Here is a 23,411-nt window from a genome sequence, read left to right on the forward strand (position 1 = left end):
GTGTGTGTGTGCTTGTACGTGCGTGTGTGTGGGCATTTGTGCAGAATAAAGCGATCATAAATGTACTTATAGGTCGCAGGGACGCAGTTTCCTTTGGTAAAATAAACATAACCGTAACCGTAGCCGTTTCGAGTCAGTTCCACTATATTCCCCCAGCTCAGCTACAAGCAGTCTCCTCAACCTGTCTCTATAAGTCTGCACATTACTATATAGTGCACTACCTTTGATCAGATCCCAATGAGCCTTGAGCAGAACTAGTGCATGGGGTGCCATTTGAGATGCAATTCATGTTTCTATGTCAGAGTTTGTAGTTTATCTTGATATTCTGTGGTACTAATCATGTGGATTCTGCTTTGCAACACACACACACACAGAGAGAAAGAGAGAGAGAGAGAGAGAGAGAGAGAGAGAGATGCATGCACATGACATTATATTCTCTCATCCTGACCTATATATTGTGATCTAACATGTCATCTGGATTTACATCCGTACATCTGTCTAAATCTTTCTGTCTCTCCATAACAATTGTAAATATGTTATTTGAATAAATAATACTTTCTCTATCATAGTAATTGGAATCAATTCCAATAATTGATATTAAGCATAATCATTAGGATCATTTTAATAATGCCATAGGCTAGTCAACATCCTTATATCGACATGTTATAAAAGGTGCATGCTATCTGCTTCTTTAAGTGTGAATACATCGATGTGGGAATGGATAAAATATGAACTATTCCTCAGAAATAATGATCAACGAACGCATGAATAAATGAACGAGTCGCTGGAAGCAAAGCAAAGCAATAATTGCGAGGAGAGCTCGCAGCCAGGCTTCAAAACACACCCGGGAAAAAAAAGGAGTGCCGCCGCGTGCCGTCCACTGTTTTTCCCTCTTTCGGGCGCTGAGAGGCAGCATTAGGCTACCACTTACCCGTCACCACCCACGACAGGCTCACTGTAATAACACAATGTTAACATGGGAAGGTTTGGAGTTGCCTCTGAATGTCACATACCAACAATGTGATGCGTACACATATAGCCATGTACGTCTAGACTCTGACACGCGAGCATTGTGACTAGAAGGATAAACAGAAGGTTGTCTACGGGAGCTATAAACGGGCAATATGGAGAGGAGGAAAGCCACGGGAGAATGCCACGGCATCCCTGTATCCAAAATGTAGACTACATTTTATGGGACGGGCGGCACGTTTACTTCGCTAATTGGAAAAGTTACAAAATATACAATGATTATCAATGGGTCTTATCTGAACAGGTCGTCGCTGGACCCGTACGAGGAAGTGCTGAATCGCCCTCCGTGGGTTACTACAACTTTGGGGTGCTTCCTCATATTCACTATAGTGGTTGATATTTTGGGCAACCTTTTGGTGATATTCTCTGTCTACCGGAATAAGAAGCTAAGGAATGCAGGTGAGTAATATTGTGCATGAGGTCGGAGGAGCCAAAGTATTGTATTGTGTTTATAAACAAGTTTCAAAGTGTTGTAATTGACACAACATTGTTGTTTTGATACATTTGAGTCCAAAATATGACAACAATAGACCTGCGTTTGGGTAAATCTGTGTACACTTCGCGCGCAATTGTCGAAATGAACAAGGAAAGTAGGCTTATTTCGGATTCAGAAATTGTGATAGGCGTACTACATACACCGATGAAAATCAATAAAGCGCATTGGTCTATCCCAATTAATTTAGCTTGGGTTTAAAGCTACGGTGAAAGTAATGTCCCATTGCCATTTGGAGGTAGCTACCCGAGCGTTATAGAGGATTCCGTGTCAATGTTGGTAGCCTGATTTGATACCTTATGATGTTATACCCCAAACAATGTATGTTATATACCGGTAGGTTTTTATATAGGCTAGTCAAGGATGCCTAAATCGGCATGTCATGAAAGTTAGATTATCGCCCTCGTATTATAACCGTGTATGGACGCGCAAGCTGCTCTGACCAGACCGAATAACCATGTCTAACTAAACACTTCTCTGTTTAAACTCCGAGCGAGCAAAGAAAACACTTATCTGTTTAAACTCCGAGCGAGCAAAGACGAAATAATAACTAGAGAGTGTCAACGAATGAGGCTCTTCCAATAATGAAAAATAGACTCGCGGGGATTGATTGACACGCGCCGCCCGAAGCCACTCAAGAGAAACTACAGAATGGACAGCAGTGTATTTTAGGAAACATTTGCGCCACAGCCTCGGCATGCTTAGCTGGGGATTGCGTTTCACATCCTATCAATAGCATGTAACTAAACTTGGAAGTTGAATGAGAACGTCTTGTACTATCCGTTTTATTTTTCAATGGAACATTTGGATTTAGGTGACGGGACATGCGTCACGTGCGCACTTCGGTTTTATGAATTGGGATCGGAGTGGGGCTGCTGTGTCTCGACCAGCCCACACCAGATATTATATAATGTAGCATAGTGATGTTTATGGGATAATGTTGTATGTTGTGTAGTGTGGATATCTTAAATTCGTTATAGTATTGTACTGTGGCGTGATAATTTAACGTATTGTTTGGATGATTATATTCCAGTGATTATATTCCGAAGTACTGTACTGCTGTAACCCTGTGATAAGAACCTATGGCATTATTGTGTGAGAAAACGCAATAATATACACATCATAAAAACGAAGTACATCGTGATTTGATAAGCTACAGATAAAATGTGCGCCAGATAGAAGTTAGACTGTTGAGAAAATATACATTTTGTCCTACATTATTACAGACTGGTGTGTTCTCCAAATACCAAATGGACATGCTTTGCGCTCCGGTGCCGCTCTGGCCATTCAATGACAGATTGGATTTCTAGACGAGCCCACATTGTAGATAGATTTGAGTGCTTTATCGTTTACTGGAATGTGTATCTAGCTAAATCACTATTTTTTTTACCCCCCAAATTAGTTTTATTTTCTTTGATGTTTCATGTTATTAGTTGCGTTTGTTTGTCACAGCCTAGAAATAATGTCAAACGCAGAGGATTTGTTTTGTGAATTAAGCCAAATGGATTTGTGCCAGTCAAATTAAGGCCCTCCCCCTAATGTGATGAATATGGTTATTATAAAGACTTCCTGTAATTCCTCGTCCCACCCCCCTCTTTATCTTTATTTATCCTTGTAATCACTTCCATTTGAAAAAACATACACCAAATTGCACAATCGCTGTGTCCTGGATATGAGCTTTTAATAGTTTATACAGTAAATAGAATCGAAGATACCGTCAGGTGCAGAGAAAATAGATATATATATTTTTTTAAATGTGATGATGACATTTTATGCTGCCCAGTCTGTGACAAACACAGATACTTATTTAGGGAGCACATCTTTGATCTTTGAGGAGGGGAGGTCCGATTCATTTAAATGTAAGTGCACAGAGTTCAATTGATTTATCAAGTGCAGTCTCTCTGTTCATCTCAACAGTCTGACGCGGTTCCTTCTCCTTCTTCTGAATCAATAATGGCTGCATCTCAACAGTCTAAAGTGACGCCAACTCCTTGTCTCATGTCCTTCATTTGCACTGGTTTGAAAGTCCTAATTGTAGTCCCAAATTATTAAACTGCTTCACCTGTCCAGTCCAGCCCTGCCCATTCACATCAGTGCAGATGAAGGAAAGGAGACAAGTCGAGGAAGCAACTTTAGACTATTGATATGAAGCCGTTTTTTTTTTCCAGTTCAGAGTAGCTGAAGTAGCACTGCTTAAAACTAACAATATGTTAAGTATCTAAGATGTGCCAAATCAATTATCTCCAGTTTAGGTCACCAGCTAGGCATTTGGTTTGCTAACTTGCTGGCTAAGTGGCTAACTTGCTAGATCAAGCGTCTTGGTTACAGCCGAGACAATTAATCCCGCCCTCGATTAAGATCCCCGCTGCCTTGCTTTTATATTCATTTAATTACATTTTTATGCTTGGAAAGAAATAGCGCCCCCTGTCTGGACTGCTGGCAGTACCGTATACCCCGGTATGGTCCAGGAACGGTATGAAGGTATGAAATACCGCCCAACCCTAGTTAGAATATTTTCTTTCTATGAAACCATTTACAGTACATTGACATTAATATCCATTCAGTCTTTTGTCAGCTTTCTACACAACAATAATTGGCTTTGTATGATGTCATCAATAATGGACGTATGTCACAGGCTTTTTTCACGTGAGTCACGTGAAAAAAAATGATTTCTCTCTCTTAACACTGTTTCCACAACAGCATTTGGCGAGTACTAACATCCCTTTAAGCAGGCCAGCCACCCGGTTTCCCTGTATCCTTAGGTTCATGCCTTTCAGGAGCGTTTGCAATTTCTCAGCCCAGTTCCCAAAGATAGTGCCTGTCCTTCTTGCATTGGCAAATCGTATACCTCATGGCGGCCATATTGATTGACACAGAAACTTTTCTTTTGTACTTTCTAGGTCTATCTGCCCATGTGGCCTGCCCCTCTGCCAGCGAACAGAATGGCTGTGCCGCAGGAGAGTGTGTGTGTGTGTGTGACTGCACATTGAACTCTGATCTGAAGCACTCTCTCTCAACCCAGCGATGTTGCATTGTTTTCCATCCTTTCAGAAGCAGAATGTTGTTTGTGTGCCAAAGTTTTGTATAGACGCTACATGCACGCACACGCTTGTGTGTGTGTTTGTAGTACACCAGGCACAACAACAGTGTTTACTTCTCATGTTGTGTATGATTGAGGGCAAGTCATTCAATTCAATTCATCATTCAGGTTGTAACAGACAGTACATATTGGCAACAGAGAACTTGAAGACATGACATACATGTAAAGTGCATTCGGGAATATTTTCAGATCCCTTGACTTTTTCAACATTTTGTTACATTACAGCCTAATTCTAACATGGATGAAAACAAACATGTCCTCATTAATCTACACACAATTACCCATAATGACAAAGTGAAAATAGTTTTTTATAATTTTTTGCAATTGTTTGAATAAATAAAAAACAGAAATACCTTATTTAGATAAGTATTCAGATTCTTTACTATTAAACTCGGAATTGAGCTAAGGTAGGTACATCCTGTTGCGGTTGATCTTCCTTAAGATGTGTTTACAACTTGATTGGAGTACACCTGTGGTAAATTAAATTGATTGGACATGGTTTGGAAAGGCACACACCTGTCTATATAAAGGCCACATTTGACCTTGCATGTCAGAGCAAAATCCAAGCCATGAGTTTGAAGGAATTGTCCGTAGAGCTCCGAGACAGGATTGTGTTGAGGCACAATATCTGGGGAAGGGTACCAAAACATTTTTGCAGGTCCCCATTCTTAAATGGAAGGTTTGGAACCACCAAGACTCTTCCTAGAGCTTGCCGCCCGGCCAAACTGAGCAATCGGGGGAGAAGGTTCTTGGTCAGGTAGGTGACCAAGAACCCGATGGTTACTCTGACAGAGCTCCAGACTTTCTCTGTGGAGATGGGGGAACCTTCCAGAAGGATAACCATCTCTGCAGCACTCCACCAAACAGGCCTTTATGGTAGAGTGGCCAGACGGAAGCCAGTCCTCATTAAAAGGCACATGACAGCCAGCTTGGAGTTTGCCAAAAGGCCCTTAAAGAGACTCAGACCACGAGAAACAAGATTCTCTGGTCTGATGAAACCAAGATTGAACTCCTTGGCCTGAATGCCAAGTGTCACGTCTGGAGGAAACTTGGCACCATCCCTATGGTGAAGCATGGTAGTGGCAGCATCATGCTTTGGGGATGTTTTTCCGTGGCAGGGACTGGGAAACTAGTCAGGATCAAGGGAAAGATGAACGGAGCAAAGTACAGAGAGATCCTTGATGGAAAACCTGCTCCAGAGCGCTCAGGACCTCAGACTGGGGTGAATGTTCACCTTCCAACAGGACAACAACACTAAGCACACAGCCAAGACAACGCAGGAGTGGCTTCGGGACAAGTCTCTGAAAATCCATGAGTGGCCCAGCCAGAGCTCATACTTGAACCCAATACAACATCTCTGGAGAGACCTGAAAATAGATGTAAAGCGCCGCTCCACATTTTTACAAATTTAAAGTAAAGATATCTTAATAGAAAATGACTCAAGTAAAAGTGAAAGTCGCCCAATAAAATGCTACTTGAGTAAAAGTATTTGGTTTTAATTATACTTAAGTATCAAAAGTCAAATTCACTTCAAATTCCTTATATTATGCAAATCAGATGGCACCATTTTCTTGTTTTTGAAAAAAATTTACAATAAGCAAGGGGCACACTCCAACACTCAGATGTAATTTACAAAGAAAGCTTTTGTGTTTAGTGAGACCGCCAGATTAGAGGCAGTAGAGATGACCAGGGATGTTCTCTTGATAATGTGTGAATTGGACCCTTTTCCTGCTAAGCATTCAAAATGTAACGAGTACTTTTGGGTGTCAGGGAAAATGTATGGAGTAAAGAGTACATTATTTTCTTTAGAAATGTAGTGAAGTAAAAGTTGTCAAAAATATAAATAGTAAAGTACAGATACCCCCCAAAATGACTTAAGTAGTACTTTAAAGTCTTTTAACTTAAGTACTTTACACCACTGGTATTTTTACCTGTTTTTCAAAATCTGATTCTACTGCTTGTATCTGATGTGGAATAGAGTTCAATGTAGTCATGTCTCTATGTAGTACTGTGCACCTGTTCTGGACTTGGGGATTGTGAAGAGACCTCTGGTGGCATGTCTTGTGGGTTATGCATCATGGCTTTCCTGGCTGTAAATACATTAGACCTCACTCCCAGATCCCTTGGTTACCTCACAAGGGCAACAATCATAACTACATAACTTCATATAAAGTTACTTTGAAATGATTTGTGCATGCAAAAAAATAGTATAATATCCTCAGATTGTGTTTTTCTGTCTCTGATGTGGAATGGAAAGTATTCTGTGTTTACCCTCATGAGAACACTTCCTTCACTATGGCCTGACAGAGCTTGAGAGGATCTGCAGAGAAGAATGAGAGAAACTCCCCAAATACAGGTGTGCCAAACTTGTAGCGTCATACCCAAGAAGACTCAAGGCTGAAATCTCAGCCAAAGGTGCTTCAACAAAGTACTGAGTAAACGGTCTGATTACTTATGTAAATGTGATATTTCCATTTTGTTTCAAGAAATTTGGTAATATTTCTAAAAACCTGTTTTGCTTTGTCATGATGGGATATTACAGTACCAGTCAAAAGTTTGGGCATACCTACTCATTCCAAATTTGTTATTTATTTTTACTATTTTCTACATTGTAGAATAATAGTGAAGACATCAAAACTATGAAATAACACATATGGAATCATGTAATAACCCAAAAAGTGTTAAACAAATCAAGGCCACCCTTTGCCTTTAATGACAGCTTTGCACACTTTTTTAAACCCCTTTTTCCTCCCCAATTCGTAGTAGTTACAGTCTTGTCTCATCGCTGCAACTCCCGCACGGACTCGGGAGAGGTGTAGGTCGAGAGCCATGCGTCCTCCGAAACACAACCTAGCCGCACTGCTTCTTGACACAATGCACATCCAACCCGGAAGCCAGCCACACCAATGTGTTGAAGGAAACACTGTACACCTGGTGACCTGGTCAGCGTGCACTGCGCCCGGCCCGACACACGAGTCGCTAGTTTACGATGAGACAAGGATATCCTTCCCAGCCAAACCCTCCCTAACCCGTACGGTGCTGGGCCAATTGTGCGCCGCCCCATGGGCCTCTCGGTCGCGGCCGGCTGCGACAGAGCCTGGGCCCGAACCCAGAATCTCTGGTGGCACAGCTAGCACTGCGATGTAGTGCCTTAGACCACTCCGCCACCCGGGAGGCCAGCTTTGCACACTCTTGGTATTCTTTCAACCGGGTAGCCATTTACAGGCAACATTCACACTGAGCTAAAGGGTAGACCTGCCGCTTTCAAGGTGTGGGACTCTAACCCGGAAGCTCCGGGCGTCTGTTGACCAACTGGCAGGTATCTTCACTGACATTTTCAACATGTCCCTGATTGAGTCTGTAATACCAACATGTTTCAAGCAGACCACCATAGTCGCTGTGCCCAAGAACACGAAGGCAACCTGCCTAAATGACTACAGACCCATAGCACTCAAGTCCGTAGCCATGAAGTGCTTTGAAAGGCTGGTGATGGCTCACATCAACACCATTGTCCCAGAAACCCTAGACCCACTCCAATTTGCATACCGCCCAAACAGATCCACAGATGATGCAATCTCTATTGCACGCCACACTGCCCTTTCCCACCTGGACAAAAAGAACACCTACCTGAGAATGCTATTCATTGACTACAGCTCAGCGTTCAACACCATAGTACCCTCAAAGCTTATAATTAAGCTAAGGATCCTGGGACTAAACACCTCCCTCTACAACTGGATCCTGGACTTCCTGACGGGCCCCCCCCCAGGTGGTGAGGGTAGGTAGCAACACATCTGCCACGCTGATCCTTAACACGGGGGCCCCTCAGGGGTGCGAGCTCAGTCCCCTCCTGTACTCCCTGTTCACCCACGACTGCATGGCCAGGCGCGACTCCAACACAATCATTAAGTTTGCTGACGACACAACAGTGGTAGGCCTGATCACCTACAACAACAAGACAGCCTATCGGGAGGAGGTCAGAGACCTGGCTGGGTGGTGCCAGAATAACAACCTATCCCTCAACGTAGCCAAGACTAAGGAGATGATAGTGGAGTACAGGAAAAGGAGGACCGAGCACACCCCCATTCTCATCGACTGGGCTGTAGTGGAGCAGGTTGAGAGCTTTAAGTTCGTTCGTGTCCACATCACCAACGAACTAGAATGGTCCAAACACACCAAGACAGTCGTGAAGAGGGAACGACAATGCCTATTCCCCCTCAGGAAAATTATTTGGCATGGGTCCTCAGGTCCTCAAAAGGTTCTACAGCTGCAACATCGAGAGCATCCTGACTGGTTGCATCACTGCCTGGTATGGCAATTGCTCGGCCTCCGACCGCAAGGCACTACAAAGGGTAGTGCATACGGCCCAGTACATCACTGGGGCTAAGCTGCCTGCCATTCAGGACCTCTACACCAGGCAGTGTCAGAGGATTACCCTAAAAATTGTCAAAGACCCCAGCCACCCCAGTCATAGACTGTTCTCTCTACTACCACATGGCAAGCGGTACTGGAGTGCCAAGTCTAGGACAAAAAGGCTTCTCAACAGTGTTTAACTCCAAGCCATAAGACTCCTGAACAGGTAGTCAAATGGCTACCTGGACTATGTCTGGCTACCCAGTTGAAATGGCTACCCCCCAACCCTTCTTTTACACTGCTGCTACTCTCTGTTTATCACATATGCATAGTCACTTTAACTATACATTCATGTACATAGTACCTCAATTGGCCCGACCAACCAGTGCCCCCCGCACATTGGCTAAACGGGCTCTCTGCATTGTGTTCCGCCACCCACCACCTGCCAACCCCTTTTTTACGCTAACCATACCTACATGTAGCTACTACCTCAATCAGCCCGACTATGTAGCCTCGCTACTGTTATAGCCTCGTTACTGTATATAGCCTCTCTACTGTTATTTTTCACTGTCTTTTTTACTGTTGTTTTTATTTCTTTACTTACCTATTGTTCACCTAATACCTTTTTTGCACTGTTGGTTAGAGCCTGTAAGTAAGCTGTTGTATTCGGCGCACATGACCAATAAACTTTGATTTGATTTGTCCAAACTTTTGACTGGTACTGTATGTGTAGATTGACGAGGAAGAAAAAACAATTTCCTCCATTTTAGAATACGGCTGCAACGTAACCAAATGTGGAAAAAGTCAAAGGGTCTGAATACTTTCCAAATGTACTGTATGCTATATCAGGTCTACAAGCCATTTGTGTACTATCAAATTCATGTCTTTTCATGTATGCACATTACAAGTTTCAATGGTGTTACGGTAAACTTCAGATCCAATCTTCAAGTCCCAATGAAGTTCTTTAGCTCAAAGCATGATTAGATTTGCTACCGGATGTCCCCAAAGTTTGTTTTCATTTCATTAATGTTATTTTGGATCATCATAGAATCCAAACCCCACTGCCCCTCCAGAGTCTGTTGCTGTAGCTCCAAGCGTAATACATGATTTCTAAGCATATAATACGGCATTAAGTGCTTTGCGTATGTCTCCATTTACGACAAGCGTTTATGGCCCCTAAATATCCCACTGGCTTTGTTGTTAAACCTCTTTAAGGTAAAATTGGCACACAGCGCAGTGGCGTCAAATTAGAGAGCTCAGTGAAAAACAAAAGACAAATCCTCATTTTGGAGGGAAATTGATATATTTTAATTGCAGTGATTCCCCCCAGCGTCCTGTTTGATTTTCATCTAGAGGGAAACCATTTTATATCCCAATTAAACTCTGGATCAAACAAGATTGAGGTTTGTACTTTTGGGACTATTCCATTGTACTAGTCACACCTAACCAACAGCAACTCTAAAGTATAAGAAAGTATTACAATATTTCGATTAGCAAGATTGAGGTTTGTACTTTTGGTACTATTCCATTGTGCCAGACACACCTAACCAACAGCAACTCTAAAGTATAAGAAAGTATTCAAATATTTGGATTAGTTTAGATAGTATTTTATTTTGTGTTTTCACAGAAGTGTCTATTATATACAGAAATTGCACTGCGTTCAAAGAGACTCCACAACAAAAAGAGAAACCTAATATAGTCACAACACCAGACATACAAATTCATTCATTTATTCCTATTTGACACAGGTCTGGTATTTCCTAATCATCTGGATGGTCAATGGACAGCCTAGCATGTTTGAGTGACAGGAAAATACATGGGTGTTGTGAACAAAGCTTTTGTCCACCTCTCTGACAATCTGCTGCTCAATATCTGTCATTGGAGTGTACCAGACAGAAGGAGAGTCCCATTTTGAACCTGTCTTGTGAAGTGCAATGTTAATTTTGCTGTTCATGTTCATTTGCAAAGTATTACCAGAATGTAGTGTGTTGTATTTACTTCACAAGGTTTGGAATGAGTACATTTTGGCACCCGGTCGATTTGTTAAATCCAGTTGCAGTAGTCAACTTCTATTGCGTAGTCGAAACAAAATCAAAGTGAGCTGTCATGCTGTTCCATAAAGACACCACCTGTTTTCGAGAGACACGCTCAATAGGCTTGGGCACTATACCGTATATACCCTATACCGCGGTATTTTGAAATACCAAAGGTATGATTTTCAACAGCGTAAAAAAAAAGGGATAAATAAATTATCTCCAGCTCAGGGCTTCAGCTATGCATTTGGTTGCTAGATAAGTGGCTAGCTTGCAAGATCACGTTTCTTGGTTACAGCAGAGACAATCAATCTCCTCCTGGATCAACATCCCTGCTGCCTAAATTAGCTTTGTGCGCCCCCCCCCCCCCCCCCAAAAGAAAAGGATTAACCCGGTATGGTACAGGAACGGTATGAGTTATGAAAATCTGGATACTGCCCGACCATAGCACTCAATACCCATTAAAAGCCCTTGCTGTGTAGACTGCTGCTTGGACAATAAATTGTGTAAAAAAAAAAAAAACTGCTTTTACATTGCACAACCTTCAATGTTATGTCATAATTATGTACAATTCTGGCAAATTAATTACGGTCTTTGTTAGGAATAAATGGTCTTCACACAGTTCGCAACGAGCCAGGTGGCCCAAACTGCTGCACATACCCTGACATACCCTTAGTTAATATTGCCTGTTACCATGAATTTCTTTTAACTGAATATGTAGGTTTAAAAAAATATACTTGTGTATTGATTTTAAGAAAGGCATAGATGTTTATGGTTAGGTACATTGTTGCAACGACAGTGCTTTTTTTTTGTGAATGCGCTTGTTAAATCAGCACCCGTTTGGCGAAGTAGGCTGTGATTCGATGATAAATCACTGCATTGATTATTTGCAACGCAGGACAAGCTAGTTAAACTAGTAATATCATTAACCATGTGTAGTTAACAAGTGATTATGTTAAGATTGATTGTTTTTTATAAGATAAGTTTAATGCTAGCTAGCAACTTACCTTGGCTCCTTGCTGCACTCGCGTAACAGGTGGTCAGCCTGCCACGCTGTAATGCTCGTCTGAAGAAGTGGACCAAGATGCAGCGTGGGGTAGGTTAATCATATTCTTTAATGATAACCCAAAAAACAAGAAAGAGAGAATACAGCCTTGTAGGGCTCAACAGCAACAATACAAGGACAAGATCCCACAACATAGGTGGGAAAAAAGGCTACCTAAGTATGATTCCCAATCAGAGACAACGATTTGGACCCCATTTTGACTTCGCTTTTTCTGTTGGCTTTTTCTGTTGGATCAGTGCAGCTATAGGTGATTTGAATGTGGGGTGGAGTGTCACGCGCCAGGTGTCCACTGCTACTCTATGTGAAATTGAACCATGGTTGGCTGATATGTTTGAAATGCCCCACCACTGTGAACGCTGCTACATCTGACATATTGTTACTCAAACACTGTGCTTGCACGCTTTCGCCTCTAAGCTGCAGGGGAGAAGCTATCATTAACTATGTCCTTGAAACCCCTGTTCACATTTCTACAGAGACATCGTAGACACGTTGGTCATATAGACTGTATTGTATACATGAGACATCACTCAATCTTGCAAGGTGAATACCAGTAATCTGCTTCCGCAATCTCTCTGTAGACACAGTTCCTGTCTCCTTTAGTTGCATAACTGTCTCAGTTGGATATGTCTAGCCTTGGTTGATATGCTCAAACTTTTCATCATGTCTGTCAGAGTTTCTACAAAACCATCAGCCGAGAACCAGTCTTTTACCAAAGAGTTTGCCTCGCTACACTACACAAAGCACAACTTTCCTATCAAGGGAATTGGTACCATTCTTTCAGTATAAGAACATGCTTAAAACAACACCTCAAGGCATCAAAACGATATCCAGGAAGTCACATTGCGATCAACATCTTTGTCAACTCTTACATGTGAACACTGGCCAAAAAAGCTGCATGCTCCTGTTGACGTCATGCTCCTGCTGACTACACTAGGAGTCAAGCAGTGGCGGAGGGATAGGGCACGTTATCAGGACCGCTATCAGGATGGTGGGTAAACTCGGGTGACTCAGGTGAGAGTGGCTGCGGGGTTGCATGACCTTGGGGTGCCTTCGCTGTGTGTATGTGTGTTGGTGGCTTCCCTGAGTGTATGTGTGTGTGTGTGTGTGTGTGTGTGTGTGTATGTGTGTGTGTGTGTGTGTGTGTGTGTGTGTGTGTGTGTTGGTGGCATCGCTGTGTGTGTGTGTGTGTGTGTGTGTGTGTTGGTGGCCTCGCTGTGTGTGTGTGTGTGTGTGTGTGTTAGTGGCTTCGCTGTGTGTGTGTGTGTGTGTGTGTGTGTGTGTGTGTGTGTCCAAGCTGCATAATTGAATAATGTGTTGGGAAGAAGTGGATTAGATAGCAAGGCCTGGCTAAGCAACGTTCTCCTTAGTTCTCATTATAACCCACTTAACATCGGCTGTAAAATCAGTCTTAACATCACCACCAGTCAACTAGGGCAATAACAAAAAAAGTGGAAGTCGTCAATACCTCTTCAAGTAGGCTTGCGTGTGTGTGTGTGTATTTTGTATTTTATTAGGATCCCCATTAGCTGTCACGAAAGCAGCAGCTACACTTCCTGGGGTCCAACCAAAACATGAAACATGACATAATACAGAACATTAATAGACAAGAACAGCTGTGTGTGTTTGTACCTTTCATGAGTTATGCCAACAGTACTATTCTCTGTGACACTGTGGTCTTTTCTGGTGATCTGTAAATTGGCCAATGTGAATTCTATTGAAATGCCGTCAGGTGCATGTGTCTGTCAAGCCACCCTGGAGCAGTGAGATAACCTAATGAAAGGTTTGGATTGTGTGGTTTGGTTATAAGTCTGCTGTTATCCTCTATTGTGCTAACTCCCATGGGGATGGACCGAGTGGGGGGAAAGAGAGGTAGAGAGACTAATAGAGAGGGAGGGATACAGAGACATTTCATCTGTTGAATTTGTTCATTGAAGATGAACATATAGCAATTTTCTGGGTCCCTCTTTTTTTGCCTATTCCATTCCCACGGCACAGATGTCAATTCAACGTCTATTTCTTGTTTGTTCAGCATATTTGAACTGAAATGGCGTGGAAACAATGTTGATTCAAGCAGTGTGTGCCCAATGGGTTGCTATGTCTCTCTTTCTCTCTCTCTTCAATACTTTCACAAGTACCTTAAAAGCCCCTGTGCCCATGCCCCACATCTTCCTTCCTCATCTTTATCCCCCACCTCTTCCTTCCTCATCTTAATCCCCACCACTTCCTTCCTTCCCCTTCTTTATCCCCCACCTCTTCCTTCCTTATCTTTATCCCCCACCTCTTCCTTCCTCATCTTAATCCCCACCTCTTCCTTCCTTTCCCTTCTTTATCCCCCACCTCTTCCTTCCTTATCTTTATCCCCCACCTCTTCCTTCCTCATCTTTATCCCCCACCTCTTCCTTCCTCATCTTAATCCCCACCTCTTCCTTCCTTTCCCTTCTTTATCCCCCACCTCTTCCTTCCTTATCTTTATCCCCCACCTCTTCCTTCCTTCCTTCCTCTTCTTTATCCCCTTCCTTCCTTCCCTTCTTTATCCCCCACCTCTTCCTTCCTTATCTTTTTCCCCCACCTCTTCCTTCCTTCCTCTTCTTTATCCCCTTCCTTCCTTCCTCTTCTTTATCCCCCACCTCTTCCTTCCTTCCTCTTCTTTATCCCCCCTCTTCCTTCCTCTTTTTTTTATCCCCCACCTCTTCCTTCCTCTTTTTATCCCCTTCCTTCCTTCCTTCCTTCCTTCCTTCCTTCCTTCCTTCCTTCCTTCCTTCATTATTTCATTCCTTCCTCTTCTTTATCCCCACCTCTTCCTTCCTTCCTTCCTTCCTTCCTTCCTTCCTTCCTTCCTTCCTTCCTTCATTATTTCATTATTTCATTCCTTCCTCTTCTTTATCCCCACCTCTTCCTTCCTTCCTTCCTTCCTTCCTTCCTTCCTTCCTTCCTTCCTTCCTTCCTTCCTTCCTCTTCTTTTTCCCCCACCTCTTCCTTCCTTCCTTCCTTCCTTCCTTCCTTCCTTCCTTCCTTCCTTCCTTCCTTCCTCTTCTTTTCCCCCCACCTCTTCCTTCCTCTTCTTTATCCCCACCTCTTCCTTCCTTCCATCTTTCTTTCCTTCCTTCCTTCCTTCCTTCCTTCCTTCCTTCCTTCCTCTTCTTTTTCCCCCACCTCTTCCTTCCTCTTCTTTATCCCCACCTCTTCCTTCCTCTTCTTTATCCCCCACCTCTTCCTTCCTCTTCTTTATCCCCCACCTCTTCCTTCCTTATCTTTATCCCCCACCTCTTCCTTCCTCATCTTTATCCCCCACCTCTTCCTTCCTCATCTTAATCCCCACCTCTTCCTTCCTTTCCCTTCTTTATCCCCCACCTCTTCCTTCCTTATCTTTATCCCCCACCTCTTCCTTCCTTCCTTCCTCTTCTTTATCCCCTTCCTTCCTTCCCTTCTTTATCCCCCACCTCTTCCTTCCTTATCTTTATCCCCCACCTCTTCCTTCCTTCCTCTTCTTTATCCCCTTCCTTCCTTCCTCTTCTTTATCCCCCACCTCTTCCTTCCTTCCTCTTCTTTATCCCCCCTCTTCCTTCCTCTTTTTTTTATCCCCCACCACTTCCTTCCTCTTTTTATCCCCTTCCTTCCTTCCTTCCTTCCTTCATTCCTTCCTTCCTTCCTTCCTTCCTTCCTTCATTATTTCATTCCTTCCTCTTCTTTATCCCCACCTCTTCCTTCCTTCCTTCCTTCCTTCCTTATTTCATTATTTAATTCCTTCCTCTTCTTTATCCCCACCTCTTCCTTCCTCTTCTTTATCCCCACCTCTTCCTTCCTTCCTTCCTTCCTTCCTTCCTTCCTTCCTCTTCTTTTTCCCCCACCTCTTCCTTCCTCTTCTTTATCCCCACCCCTTCCTTCCTTCCTTCCTTCCTTCCTTCCTTCCTTCCTTCCTTCCTTCCTTCCTTCCTTCCTTCCTCTTCTTTTTACCCCACCTCTTCCTTCCTCTTCTTTTCCCCCCAACTCTTCCTTCCTCTTCTTTATCCCCACCTCTTCCTTCCTTCCTTCCTTCCTTCCTTCCTCTTCTTTTCCCCCCACCTCTTCCTTCCTCTTCTTTATCCCCACCTCTTCCTTCCATCCTTCCTTCCTTCCTTCCTTCCTTCCTTCCTTCCTTCCTTCCTTCCTTCCTTCCTTCCTCTTCTTTATCCCCACCTCTTCCTTCCTCTTCTTTATCCCCCACCTCTTCCTTCCTCTTCTTTATCCCCCACCTCTTCCTTCCTCTTCTTTTTCCCCTTCCTCTTCTTTATCCCCCACCTCTTCCTTCCTCTTCTTTATCCCCCACCTCTTCATTCCTTCATTTTCTTTATCCTGCTTTTTCTCCCTCATTTCAGGGCTGCATTTAATCGTTTACAATACTATACAGTACAAACCTCTTTCTGCTTGACGTGCACTGGGGATGACGCAAATTGGCGGGCTCAATCAAGTATAACCTAATGCTCGTCCGTGGGGAACCGTGCACAACATATGCATACAGTAGTATATGCCGGGTTAGAGTATAAGAGATGTTGTGAACATGCACACACACACCCACGTACACACACTTAAAGGCTGACCACACCGTTCACGTTGCGTGCGCGAGCGTTGCTAAATATATTTAGAAATCTATGTTATTCAATTATTGCACCCACACTGCGCGCACCAACGAGAATCTGCATTGCCAAGGGCTAAAATAGAAATCACTTTTATTTCTGACGCAGATCGCGCTGCAAGTCCTGCCTCTCCCATCTCCTCATTGGTTTGTAGAAGCAGGTACCCACGTGCCATCTCCTTATTGGTTATACCCACGTGGGTGACTGAAGACGAACGAGGTCAGTGGCGGTAATGCACCTAATTTATGAAAGTTGCCAAACGCAATATAAAGTCAAGAGAAGAAAAAGCCTGGAAGGAAGACCGATGACTAGAAATGATTCAGTTGACCGTTTTATGTGTGGATTAATTGTCAGAGTAGAGGACCTTGGGCATTTCAGGTAAAATAACAGCTCAGTGTTTATATCCTAGGACAAATTAGCTAGCAACCGCAAACTAGCTAAATAGGACAAATTAGCTAGTGGAAGCTAACTAGCTAAATTGCCTTACATGTTTAAAGCTTTTCGACCTGTCCCCAAATTAATGTCATTGGTTCAGAGTTTGTTTTGATATTCTAACCTGCGTGTCGTGATCGCGTTTGGTGTAGGGTGACAAAATACATTTATTCACGATGGCGCACGCGCGCAGCCGGTTTGGGTTCCGTGTTACGCCTCAATTACACTTACAGCGCCATTGCGCAAAATGGTATGCAGCATCATCATGAAAATTCAACATTCAGGTTCTTTAAATGTAAAAAAAAAAGTGTATTGAAAACATACAATATACTTGCAGTGAAGCCGCTCAACAACTACATAACATTAGTCATCTAACAGACTCCCATCCAGAGCGACACACAGAAGTAACCAGGGTCAACAGATCTCCCACATGGTCAAAAAATGGGGACCTGAACCAGCGATCCATCAGCCACCAGGCCAAGCTCCCAACTGCCAGCCCTTCCAAGATCCCACCCACAGTTCCCCAAGAGCTGCCTCTCAACCATCCGAGACCCTCCCCACAGGCCCCCCCCTGAGAAAATTTAAATAAATAATTTTAATAATGACAAAAAAAATCCATTCCCCCACTCCCAAGAGCCCCCCCACCCAATGCCCCAACAACCAACAAAATTAACAAAAGAGAAAAAAGAGAAAGACAAAGGAAAACCAGAAATAAACTATGCAAAAACCAACAAAGACACCAAGGACAACAACAATTACAACAGCAAGGTCAACTGAATATGTTTGAGTGCATGTATGGCACTATTTACCTGTGTGTGTGTGCCTGTGTATGTGCACATGTGTGCATTTGAATGAGTGTGTTCTGCTACCATACGATTTGATACATACGTTTGATAAATGCAACACATGCACCACACTGAACACACTGCAGCTGCCTCTGACACACACAATGCTGCGAGGCAAACCCAGGGTCCCATTGGAAATGAATGTGCTTCTGGTGTGTCAAAATGCAATGACACTGTATGTGTGATCAAGGCGTTACTGGGCAGCTCTCCCCTCCGGTGCGCCTGTCTGTTTCCCCAAAAGAGCTTGGGCATGATCCACTTATGTTTGTGACATCGTGGTCAGGTTTTATATGCGGATTGTGAAAGGACGTTCTTTCGACATATTTCTAGAGACCAAAAAAATGGACCTGTGAAATCTACGACCAGAAAACCAATTTACAACCAGAAAATGTCACATTTGGCCTTCTGGGTAAACTCGGGAATCATTACTACATTAACTTTGGAACTAGTGAACAGATGTACAGTTGAAGTTAGAAGTTTACATACACCTTAGCCAAAAACATTTAAACTCAGTTTTTCACAATTCCTGACATTTAATCCAAGTAAAAATTACCTCTCTTAGGTCAGTTAGGATCACCACGTAATTTTAAGAATGTGAAATGTCAGAATAAGTTGGGTGAATTTTGGCCCATTCCTCCTGACAGAGCTGGTGTAACTGAGTCAGGTTTGTAGGCCTCCTTGCTTGCACACGCTTTTTCAGTTCTGCCCACAAATTTTCCATGGGATTGAGGTCAGGGCTTTGTGATGGCCACTCCAATACCTTGACTTTGTTGTCCTTAAGCCATTTTGCCACAACTTTGGAAGTATGCTTGGGGTCATTGTCACGACTTCCGCCGAAGTCGGTCCCTCTCCTTGTTCGGGCGGCGTTCGGTGGTCAACGTCACCGGCCTTCTAGCCATCGCCGATCCACTTTTCATTTTCCATTTGTTTTGTCCTTGTTTTACACACCTGATTTCAATTCCCCAATTACATGTTCATTATTTACCCTCTGTTTCCCCCATGGTTTTTGTGCGTGTTTGTTTATAGTAAGTTCAGTCCGATGTTTGTGGGCCTGGTGTTACTTCATGTATTTTGATATTTTTAGTAAAGTTCCTTGTGTTACTCATCTCTGCTGTCCTGCGCCTGACTCCTCTGCACCAGCTACACCCAGATCCTTACAGTCATTGTCCATTTGGAATACCCATTTGTGACCAAGCTTTAACATCCGATGATGTCTTGAGATGTTGCTTCAATATATCCACATAATTTTCCTGCCTCATGATGCCATCTATTTTGTGAAGTGCACCAGTCCCTCCTGCAGCAAAGCACGCCCCACAACATGATTCTGCCACCCCACTCCAAACATGACGATGGTCATTATGGCCAAACAGTTCTATTTTTGTTTCATCAGCCCAGAGGACATTTCTCCAAAAAGTATGGTCTTTGTCCCCATGTGCAGTTGCAAACCGTAGTCTGGCTTTTTTATGGCGGTTTTGGAGCAGTAGCTTCTTCCTTGCTGAGCAGCCTTTCAGGTTATGTCGATATAGGACTCGTTTTAATGTGGATATAGATACTGTTGTACCTGTTTCCTCCAGTATCTTTACAAGGTCCTTTGCTGTTGTTCTGGGATTGATTTGCACTTTTTGCACCAAAGTACATTCATCTCTAGGAGACAGAACGCGTCTCCTTCCTGAGCGGTATGACGGCTGCGTGATCCCATGGTGTTTATACTTGTGTACTATTGTTTGTACAGATGAACGTGGTACCTTCAGGCATTTGGAAATTGCTCCCAAGGATAAACCAGACTTGTGGAGGTCTACAATTTTTTTTCTAATGTCTTGGCTGATTATTTTTGATTTTCCAATGATGACAAGCAAAGAGGCACTGAGTTTGAAGGTAGGCCTTGAAATACATCCACAGGTACACCTCCAATTGACTCAAGTTATGTCAATTAGCCTATCAGAAGCTTCTAAAGCATGACATCATTTTCTGGAATTTTCCAGTGTTTAAAGGCACAGTCAACTTAGTGTATGTAAACTTCTGACCCACTGGAATTGTGGTACAGTGAATTATAATTGAAATAATCTGTCTGTAAACAATTGTTGGAAAATGTACTTGTATCATGCACAAAGTAAATGTCCTAACCGACTTGTCAAAACTATAGTTTGTTAACAAGACATTTGTGTGTGGTTGAAAAACGAGTGGTTGAAAAACTAGTTTTAATGACTCCAACCTAAGTGTATGTAAATTTCCGACTTTAACTGTGTCATAGATGAACGTGAACAAGAGACTCTCCACTCACCCCAGTCTTCAGAGTGATTAACTGATTCACTACGTAAGTCCCAAATGGCACCCTATTCTCTAGTGAACCAGCGCCCATAGGGACTTTATAGAGAATAGGGTGCCATTTTGGGACAAACCCATAGTGGATGATAGACACATAGGCACTTTAATGTTCTTCTTTAATATCAACTGTGAACACTTGGTCCCCTTCAAGCTTTATCTGAACGCTGCCTCTGCGTTTCCTTGTTATTATTAGCTTGGAAGTTACATTTATTACAATCAGAACTCACATAAGTAGGAGAGAGAGAGGTGGAGAGAGGTAGAAAGATGGAGAGAGTGAGGTAGAGAGAGAAGGAAAGGTGGAGAGAGAGGGAGAGAGAGAGGATGAAGAAGAGCAGAGAGGTAGAAAAAGAGAGAGAAAGAAGGGGAGAGAAACAGAGTGAGAGAGGGATGGAAGGAAGGAAAACAGCATGACATATATGCAGAAACCAGCAAAGGATGACACGAGGTGATGAAACATCACTGTTGTCTTTGTGTGCCAGAGGAAAAGAGCAAGAGAGGAATACAAGCCAAAATATGAAGAAAAAAACCTAAAGCAAAAATCGTATCTGATGTGCCTCTTCTTATTTTGGGCAACAGATTTGTTGGAAATTATAAAGTATCACGATGCTCAAAGTGTAATTACATAGACAAACTTTTATCAAATGGGTATTTGTTTCTCAGCAGGATAGAAAGAAAGCCAGTTCCACCCCAAGGCGAGATGCGTTGACTCATTCCATGTGATTAAAACAATTAACCTATTGTTTTTTTTCTTCTTGTGCTTGGATCAATTACGGTATCTGGGTTTTCAGCAGGGGTTGGAACTAAAATTATTTTCCGTTCTGAAAATAACCATAATAATTTTGGTTCTGTTCCTCTCTTACGTCCAGCTAAATAAAGTTCTGATCCGGTTCGAACCCCAAAAAGGTAAATGGTTAATATTGTTCCTTTCTGTTCCTTTTAAACGTCTGAAATTGGAGACAGCCTCGTATTTAAACCTCTGAAATCAATTTTGTACGTTTAGCTCGGCATTAAATTACTTCACCAATCAGTGCAGATAGAGCAGCTTGCTATAGAGCAGGCACGCTATTGTTTACATGCATTGGACGGACAAATGTAGGGCGTGTGATGCGGTTGACATTTTGTGGGTGGGGAGAGAGCATGAGACTGTGGAGGAGGAGGCTTGTCTTGAAGCGCTGGGCATCTTGTTATGACATGCATGATCTGAATTAGGCCCACAGAATTATACCTATGGAGGAGTGGCTTCCATGAAGGAACTTTGAATGTCTTTGAACTTCCCAAGGTTGGTTTGATGTTGGACCAGAGCTAGCTAGCTAGCTTACACAGCTACTATACCTTAATAGAAAATGACTCAAGTAAAAATGAAAGTCACCCAGTAAAATGCTACTTGAGTAAAAGTCTAAAAGTATTTGGTTTTAAATATACTTAAGTATCAAAAGTGTAAGTATAAATCATTTCACATTCCTTATATTAAGCAAACCACCATTTTCTTGTTTTTTAAAATGTATTTACGGATAGCCAGTAGGGATGACCAGGGATGTTCTCTTGATAAGTGTGTGAATTTTTCTGTCCTGCTAAGCGTTTGAAAATGTAACGAGTACTTTTGGGTGTCAGGTAAAATGTATGCAGTAAAAGTACACCATTTTCTTTAAGAATGTAGTGAAGTAAAAGTAAAAGTATTTTTACTTAAGTACTTTTCACCACTGGTGCAGATCGGCACCAGAATTAAAATACAACACATCTTACCTTTTTGTAGTTAATAAATCCAATTTGAAACGTGATGACTATAGTGTCCTTAATTAGCATTGAAAAAGTGAATCCATTCTTCTCTAATAAAAATCTTTCTCCCGTATTTCTGAATCACACTTGTAACATCAGTAGGCTGCAGTAGCCTATGCTTCGGAAGGGAGAGGGGCAGGTAGCCTACACACGCACGAACACTGGTAAAGATTTTCAGCTAGCAGGCAGACACCAGAATAAGCTTCTGAGAATATGTTCACCAGAACGTTATTAACCGGTTCCCATGCTTTTAAAATAACGGTTCTGTTCCGGAACGGTATAGATTCACTTTCTTTCTTGGTTCAGATTCTGGTCCTAGAAAAATGTAATTATTTTCCGTTTTTCTGTTTTGTTTCCTGAACCGGTTCCAACCCTTCTGTCTGTGGATAAATTTACCCTGGAATCCTAATATTCACCTAACACTGAAGGTGTTAAAGGGCTGGTTCTGTGAACCATGTTCACGTGACAAGTAACCTTGCCTGAGACTTGAAGACTTGCATAAGCGCTCAGAGCTAATGCCTAGGCTTTAGCTCAGCGGGATAACACAGTCTTGTGGTGCACAGTTGACTCGGTTTCTAGCCCAGACATCCCATTTCAACATTGCTGCATGGTAATTTCTCTCCTTAAAGAATTGAAAGTCTTATCACACTGTCAACCTCAATGCAGTGCGGATTACAAGGGCCAAAGACATGAGACGAGTAGGTGTAATATCATTTGCTCTTCTTTCCAGAAGGACTTACAGTGAGCGCAAACATTTGTTGTATATGTGACCCAGTGGGAATCGAACCTACGGCCCTGGCGTTGCTAGAGCCACGCTCCTATAACCTGAGGAGGTTATAGAGGACCAGCGTAACCACGTAGCTGTGAACTGCCAAGATAAGCCATTTAATGTACCTGTCCTCGTCACACAATATGCCAATAGCCACTCCATTGCACTGACCAACCGCTAATGGCTTGTATTGTTGAGGCCTGATGATGTGGTAACATATGCATCCCAAATAGCACCTTATTCCCTACATAGTGCACACATTTTTAACCAGGGCCCATAGTAGTGCACTATGTAGGGAATAGGGTGCCATTTGGGATGTAGGCATTGTGTCAACGACCGCAGTTGTACTTCACAGTACTGTATGTGTCACTATTGTGACAGGGCCGTCCATGTACCAGAGGACATTGGTGTCAGCTTCTCCCATAGGGCGGTATACATTCCCTTGTCTGGATGGACCTTAGGGACAAGTAAGCACCCCCTCTGACTTCTCCTCCATTGTCATTGTCACATAGTGAGAAGCTTTTGACTTGTTATAAACAGCTATAGCAGCTCATGGCTCCGAGTAACAGCCTATATATTC

At 42.8% G+C, this 23,411-nt stretch overlaps 1 protein-coding gene across 1 annotated transcript in view; it reads left to right on the top strand.

Annotated features, from left to right (window-relative positions):
* The first annotated feature begins 948 nt into the window (after nt 1-948).
* The window catches only part of LOC139374881 (melatonin receptor type 1A-A), a 53,142-nt gene continuing 30,679 nt past the window's right edge, over nt 949-23,411 (top strand). The window contains exon 1 of the mRNA XM_071116071.1: nt 949-1,428. Coding sequence (XP_070972172.1) covers nt 1,245-1,428 — 184 coding nt within the window. The 5' untranslated portion in view covers nt 949-1,244. The remainder of the gene's footprint in view (nt 1,429-23,411) is intronic.

The sequence above is a fragment of the Oncorhynchus clarkii genome, chromosome 19 (genome assembly GCF_045791955.1).
Source record: "Oncorhynchus clarkii lewisi isolate Uvic-CL-2024 chromosome 19, UVic_Ocla_1.0, whole genome shotgun sequence".
NCBI lineage: Eukaryota > Metazoa > Chordata > Actinopteri > Salmoniformes > Salmonidae > Oncorhynchus > Oncorhynchus clarkii.